Source organism: Triticum dicoccoides, chromosome 7B (genome assembly GCF_002162155.2).
Source record: "Triticum dicoccoides isolate Atlit2015 ecotype Zavitan chromosome 7B, WEW_v2.0, whole genome shotgun sequence".
NCBI classification, from domain to species: domain Eukaryota; kingdom Viridiplantae; phylum Streptophyta; class Magnoliopsida; order Poales; family Poaceae; genus Triticum; species Triticum dicoccoides.
Genome location: NC_041393.1, coordinates 131,361,871 through 131,369,543, shown reverse-complemented (window position 1 = coordinate 131,369,543; position 7,673 = coordinate 131,361,871). Strand labels below are relative to the sequence as shown.

Here is a 7,673-nt window from a genome sequence, read left to right as displayed (position 1 = left end):
AGGAACCAGTGCGGTGCGGGACGGGAAATAAAGCGAGCTAAATAGGCGGAGCCCGGCTCAACGACAGGCGTGCGTTAGGTGAACTCTTCGGGCGTCAAATAGTAGGAAAAGCTGTTGGCGAGTGACGCCTATATTTGAACGTGCGATGTCATTGCAGCAGGGCTGAACTATAAAGGCAAACTGATTAAAATTGGTACAAATAATGCCAAGTTGTAAGAAAAAGGCGTACGCCAGCAGGGTGACGCGTGGAAGGCCCAAAAAACACTATGAAGGTACAGCATCAGGCGTCAAAATGCAAGATAGATCATGAATCAATAGAGAGAATTGATTCAACTATATATTTCTATAAACAACTAAGGGTCGCCTGCGCATGCATACACACCGTCGATGAAACCTCTCGACCAAGGCGCTCACTCTATTCGTCCAATCTCAATCTGCTCCACCAATCTCACCACCCAATTATCAGAAACAGGGCGTGTGCCTAGCAAGAATACATAATAATATATCATGGATACTAATCAGCACGATTAGTATCTCGGTGGCGCTGGCGGCATTCGGTTTGGTGTGCGTCGGCTGGTAGAGTTGGGATCCCCATTTTCGGAGCGCCTGCGACCATCGGCACTTCTCGACCTTGATTCGATGTTCGGGGCAGGGCCATTTGCTGCAGAATCGAAGGCTGACCTCCAGTCCTCGCCAGGGCGGCCGGGTGTCCGAGGGCTCTCTGTAAATGATTTTTGTTTAAGCAAATCGTTACAATATGACAATCTGGACACCCAGAAATCTTATATGCGAATAGCACATTACGCCCTACATTTCCTAAGAGCCAACATGGTTTAGCTTGGATAACAACAAAATAGTTACAATTGGTAGTGGTATTCAAATAAATGAAAAAAGAAAATCAGCTTACCAGCTTCAGGGCTATCATTTGAATAAGAGGAAGCAGCAGCTCGATTGTCATGGATACTAAGTTGACGTGTGAGCTTTGACAACAGAGATGATTGCTTCTGGTACTTTTCCCTTCTACGTTTAGCATTGTGGTCTTCTTGGAGAAGTTCTTCAATTTTTGCATTGCTTTGCCCGCTGGTAAAGAGAAACATGTTAAGGGATGCAATGCAGAGAAATGTCAAATTAAAGAAAAATAAACATTCATCTCCACTGTAAGCAGGTGTATGATTTTTGGAGTACAAATATATCCTAACAATACTAGGAGAAAGTTTAAAGAGACACAGACAGTATGCTGGTCTCCAGAAGAAGAAATTAAAACTCTATTATTTCTGGACAGAGCATTCACCTTATCGAGCTGTATAGCTGGTTCAACATATCTTCCTTTGCTTTCTCCACTTGGCAGAGCACGATGGCCTGATAAACAAACAAATAAACTTTGATGAAGACTCGGCCAAGATCGTTAGGCCAAATGAACTGAATAAAGCTATAGAACACAAACCTTTGGGACATTTGCTGCTAGACTATTTAGAACAGCCTCAACATAACCACGAACTTCTTGAGACATCCATCTAAGTTCTTCTTCAGGATCCGCTGGTCTCCGTATCATTGCATCCTTTGAAATGTAAGAGGGATCAGATGTCAATTGCAAACAATAGATAAGATTCCATGTTGACAAATCAAGAGAACAGGCATACCGAAAAGGGGAACTGAAATTGCATAATAACACTCTTAATGTAAATTAAGAAAAGGGATAAAAAAACACTGAAAGCTTTGCAGTGATATACTTAGAAAGGAAAATCGACTGTGCATAAGCTAGAACTTACTGTGGAGCTATCTGGCTGGCTTTGCTTCAGTGGACCACCCTCAGAATTTGCAGCCTTGAAAGAACCACCTTTGCTTTGAATTACAGCTTTTATCTTATTTACCCACTCAACCTTGTCAGCAGTGCTCTCAGCCTTCAATACAACAGCGCTATGAGCTGCAAAACAAGAAAACCAGTTTATAAAATGAAAAATGAAGTAAACATGATGCTATAATGTTCAGGGGTGTTAACCTTTAAGGACAGTCTTATAGGCGACCCTGTTAGTTATCTTGAACACAAGACTTGGGCCTTTTTCAGGTCCATTAGCCTTTTTTGAATCCTTTAAGCTTTTAGAAGGTTCTTCCTCATCTACTTCCTCGAGGTTGCATTCCTACACAGTACACCATACAAAGTTGGTGAATCAGTTCTATATAAATCTTAAGAGTTACACATGCAATGTTTCCTTGGACATGCTCTTCCAGGTGGAATTAGGGGAAGACAATAGAGTACTCAACTATTAAAACAACTAACGCGAAACTGAGATATCATGCAACATCATTACCGAGTAGAAAAATAATACATGTAACAAATGCAAAACTTATGCACACCTCAAGAGTGATGACACCACGAAAATGTCTTTCCTCTTGCTTCTTTGTGTATCCAAGCTGATAAAAACAGATGGTGAGTCCAACCAAGCATACAAACAAGTAAAATAATCAACAGCATGTTCCATGAAAATTATGAAAATAATTAACAGCCTGAAATAAAAATCCTTTTGAGTTCAAATGCACAACCAATCAACAAGTATGGAAGACTGACCAACCTTTCCACTCTTCTCATTTAGGACGAACCACCTTCTGCTCCACCCATTAGTTTTTGCACTTTTCTTCAAAAGGTAACCTGAAGAAAAGGGGGGGTATGTTTATACACCAAATTGTTGCATAGATCAGCATGTACATCAGTACATTATTACCGTGCATCAAAGACATGTTAGAATCCCACATGTGGTTCAAACCTCAAAGTGCTCTATGACTCAAATTCTTGCGGAAATGCCCATGTTATTCTAAATGGACTAAACTAACTAGGTCTATAAAGATGAATTTTATTTGTACATGAAACAAGGATGTGCGCCTAGTTGCGTGAAGAAACATAAAAATATAAGCTGTCATATTCATTTCGTGGAATGAATGACATTTTGCACAAGTGCAACATTTAATAGTAACAGATTTCCTTTATGACCGAACTTCAGCAGACGGATTTACTGCCTTTCTTTTTACCTGCAGTAATTTCACCAGCAGGACCAGCAACCTGCAAATTTGGTCCCTCTTTTGTGTCTTTGTCTTGACTTGGTTTTTCTTTCGTTGGTTTTGAGCTACCACCGGCTTGCTCAGATTTTGTTAGTGGACTGGAGGCCTAAAATCAAATAATAGTTTATAACCAAGGACAATATGTGCTCTATGTCCACAGATAAAAAAATGCATTACTTTTCAATATCATATTATATTTTCTAATAGGGACATGCAACTGTGACCCCTAAGAAAATAAGCACAAGCCATACCCTGTTTGTCACGGATTGTTCAGACTCTTGTCCTTTCTTGGAAGGTCGGTTTCTCATCTCGTCCTCACGGCGCTGCCTCTCCATTCTGCCAATCAAACAAAAAAAGGGCAACGGTCGGCATTCAACAATTTTATCATGAAATCAGTGTAATTTGGCAAAAATACTTGGCCGATTTCTTTAGCAAGCAAAGCAATTAATACATACTCCCTCCGTTCCAAAATAGATTATCCAACTTTGTACTAAGCAAAGTTAGTACAAAGTTGAGTCATCTATTTTGGAACGGAGGGAGTATTTTGTAGCACGAAAAAAATCATGCTGAACAGTGGGTGACAAAGAGAAGAATGACATAAGAGTTAAAACAGAAGATGCGTACAGTTTTCTGGGATCACTTATAAAGGTAAGAGGGAGCTATCTGAAAATAGGATGGATACTTCCTCCTGAAGCAACCCAACATAAGATAGATTGTGGGAAATTAAGTCGCAAATTAAAATCAGAAATCTGCAACTAGGTTCTCATAAACTTAGGGCCAGTTCTTTTGTGGCTTCTGGCAGCTTCTGGCGAAAATAAGCTAGATATCATTTAATCCGAACAACAATATAGTCCAAGGGCATTACAGACTTTTCACTAACCGTACCACAAATAAGCTGAAAAAACAGGCACTGAAAAGAATTGGCTAGCTTATTATCTTGAGCTTATTTGCACAGGAGCTTATCTGGAGCTTATTTCCACAGCATAGATCAAAAGAACTAGCCCTTACAAGCACAGAACAATGAGGCTGAAACAGCAATTAAATGCTAGATACCAAATAACAAATTGCACAAAACTGAAGGAGGAAAGAGGGGAGGGGGCTAGAAACATCAAGAACCAACCTTCTTTGTACTAGACGGATGAAATGTTGAGCAGGAACAAAGGCACGCTCCATGTCAACAAGAGCAACTACCATCTTTTTGGCATCACTTTTAAAGCTATCCAATGCATTCGATGCTATTGCAATGACCTAGAAAAAAAGGACAAATGTACACTCAGAATAGTCAAAGATGGAACCTAACAACAAGCAAGCGGAAAGGTGCTTCTAAATCTATAGGTGATACCTCACGCTTGAATGGAGGATATCTTCCAAGCCCAGGTGTGGCATTAGCGGAAGCATTGACTATGTCCAACAATACACGGTGTACCTAGTGTACGAACAGTAAAAATTATTTTTGCCATGTCAGTAAACAAGATAAATATATCAAAAGATTCTGCGACCTTGCATAAGCACATGGATGCTTAAATATTATGTCAACACAATACGAAAGAAATGCCACGCTAATACCACCCAATATACAAAAAACTGAACTAGAATTATGAAACTCAAATATTTGCAGCCTTGGGATCACAAATTCAACATCAAATCTGGAAACTCAAATCAGGTAAGCTCAGCAAAAACTAAAAAAAATTTGAAAGAACTTGATATCCAATCAAATATATCCAGAAAGAACTCAAATTGAGGAAGTTAGTCTAATATTACCCAGTGAGGGTAAAAGTGGAAGTGGCCTAGATCATAATAAACAATAGAGCTTGTCTAATACTTTCCTTAAATTGAACATTAACCTCAAGGAAAAAGGAGAAAGTCTGAATAAGTTTTACTTCTGTAGCCCAGGGATTGCATACCTCGTCAACACATAGTCGTGATGGCTCCTTTGCCATGTCTAGTACTATTTTTATTAATGACCTCAACCCTTTCTCTGGAGATATCAAATATGGTTGATAACCGTCGGCTTCCAGGACAATCTACAAAGTCAAGAGAATAAACATTTTTATAGAAGGCAGAAAATTGCTACCAGAGTGTATCTTAGAAGTGAAAGCGGCCTTACCCTTTTGACATTGTTGAGATCAAAATGTCTGTCCAATGGTAGCTGCTTAATTCTGTCTGGAAACTTGCCTTCAAAACTTGCAACAATTTTCCATCCAGACCCCTTTCATATATTGGAAAAAAGTGCACTAATCTTTTAATCAATTATTCAATTTTGGGGGATAATAATTCAAATATAGCACAAGTCTACTTCTAAAGTTAGCCACCAACCTCGCCAGATGTAATATGAGCAAGGAACTTATCTTCAAACTCCCGGCACAGCTCCAATGCAACTGCTCGGGTTCCTTCAGGACTTTGTACCATAGATTCCCCAAGCCTTGCCAGCTCAGCTTGCACCATCTGGGATTTACCCTGAAGGCTGAAACAGTAACGCATATTACTGAATTAACATCAATGTGGAAAGGGGAGGACTTCATGTAACTCAATGCATATATCAAACTAATAGGTGTATCATTAGAGCATGAGGCAAGATTCTTACCCAGTCAATAGGTTAGGAAGACGCACTTTCATCCTTTTACGTATCTGCTTAGCAATGGCGCTAACCAAAGAAACTCTACCTAGCTTACTATGGGGAGCTCCAGTTAAGATGGACTTAAGGGTCTCAGCTTCAGCTTGCCATGCTGTTTCCAGCGAGTTTTCAGAACCAACTGATCCAGATTGTGCCGATGCAATAGCTACAGATTGTCCTACCAGAGCGACCCACTCAATGTCAGGAAGGTTTTTTGGGCCCTTGTTCGAGAGAAGGGCCTGAACACAAGCTATAGTTTTCGCGTCTCCTTCTGCTTGATCAATCTTGCTTAAGATACCGATAGTTCTCGAACCTACAGCGAGTGGAAAACATCATTTACTAAAGAACAAAGTAGGTGTTACTATTGATGATATTTTTTTTCCATTTCAAAAGACAGACCATCTGAATCAATATCCTTTGCCAGCCTGATGGCTCGAGATGATGCAACTTCAGCTGCTTGTACCGCAGGTATCACAACTAGTAGTATTGCATCATTGTGCCCAGCATAATCATTGATCTAAATTGAAAAGGTAGTCAGCATTGAGTAGCAGAAAGTAAACTAGTATGACAAAATTAAGTAACTGTTTTTGACATGCTGTCAAAGAAGTAGGCAAGTAAGAATAGTTCAAAAGGCTCCACATCAATACAAGGAGACATAACTGCATAAAAATGATTTCCAGACGACAAAATTTGTGTGAAGCTAACATTGTAAGACATATAAATCACATATATGGTACAAAATGTTTATGTCGAGATTATATCGATATATTTTGAGGAGTGGTCATGGTTGACTACTGTAAGCTATTCTAATATCTCAGCATTAACATTATATCAGAACTAATTGACAAGTAAAGTATCCATATTTAAATGCTTACCATTGAATCATCCACAGCTCGCTGGTCTAACCCAGGTAAATCAATCAATTTTAGGGGGGGAGCTGAAAACAAAACAAGAAAAATGTAGAATGAGAGATTGAATAATCTTCCTCTGTACAAGTCTATACTCTATACTGCTATGTACTACATTGCTAATTGAAGGATAAGCAGCTATAGATTCACTGCAATTGTTGAATTAATGGCCAAACCTGTGCTGGTTCGCAGCTTGAGCGAAATCTCATCTGAGCGGCCCCTCCCAGACACACTCTTGCTGAGCCTATCCTGCAGAGAATGCCGCAGAGCACCTGCACATGGAAAATTTCAGCACCAGGTCGAACCGAAGTTGGTGATCGTGCAAAACAAGGCGGCTGTGAGATCCTACTGACTTGCGGACACCTGCTGCGACTTGCTATCGATCTGCAGCACGATAGACTTGGTGCTGAGGCCCGGTTCCCTCTGCAGGTCCACCACGATGGGCGCCCTGGTCGCCCCGTTCTCCCCCGTCGGCTGCACCACACAACGCCACCCAATCCAATCCAATTAAGAAACAACGCCGAGGGCGATATATGCAAGGAGGGGGGAGCTGAGCTACTGGACTAAAATCTCACCAACACGGGATGGCCGATGAGACTGTTCAGCACGGCCGACTTGCCTGAACCCTGCACAGACAGATCGGAACGGATCAGATCGGGGCACAAGGCGACGGTTCTGAGGCGCAGGGGGGCGCCGCCCTGCACTTACGACGTTGCCGAGGACGACGGCGTTGAGGAAGGTGGAGGGGCGCCTGGGCGCGGTGTCGTCGGAGGGGTCGTCGTCGGCGAGGAGCGAGGCCGCCTGGCGTATCGACTCGGAGAGCTGCGACAGCTCCTCCATGGCCTCCATGGTGGGTTTCTACAGCCCCGGCGAAGGCGGATCGGGCGCGGCCGATGGATCGAGGGGCGCGGCGGCGGCGGAGACCTGGCCCTCGTCGGCCTGACGCGGGTTTGAAATCCGGTCCGCCGATATGGGGGAGGCGAAACGTGGACGAGGCAGAGAGATAGGGGGGAGGAGGACGGGGACGGGGAGTAGTCGTTTGCTTGCTTGCTTGGCTGCGAAGGAGGCGTCCGACTCGACTCGAGTCAGTAGTTTTT

At 42.1% G+C, this 7,673-nt stretch overlaps 1 protein-coding gene across 1 annotated transcript; it reads right to left on the bottom strand.

The window, feature by feature from the left end:
* Nucleotides 1-216: 216 nt before the first annotated feature.
* Nucleotides 217-7,612, bottom strand: LOC119341787 (dynamin-2A-like). Its single transcript, XM_037613643.1, has 22 exons — nt 7,285-7,612; nt 7,152-7,202; nt 6,930-7,050; nt 6,753-6,848; nt 6,544-6,605; nt 6,068-6,185; nt 5,639-5,981; nt 5,371-5,518; nt 5,162-5,263; nt 4,959-5,078; nt 4,397-4,480; nt 4,175-4,302; nt 3,306-3,390; nt 3,025-3,160; nt 2,571-2,647; nt 2,356-2,412; nt 2,000-2,138; nt 1,770-1,924; nt 1,445-1,558; nt 1,292-1,359; nt 908-1,080; nt 217-721 (listed from the first exon to the last, which is right to left on the bottom strand). The coding sequence occupies exons 1-22, from the start codon at nt 7,423-7,425 to the stop codon at nt 528-530; spliced, it is 2,712 nt and encodes a 903-aa protein (XP_037469540.1). The 5' UTR covers nt 7,426-7,612; the 3' UTR covers nt 217-527.
* Nucleotides 7,613-7,673: the final 61 nt, after the last annotated feature.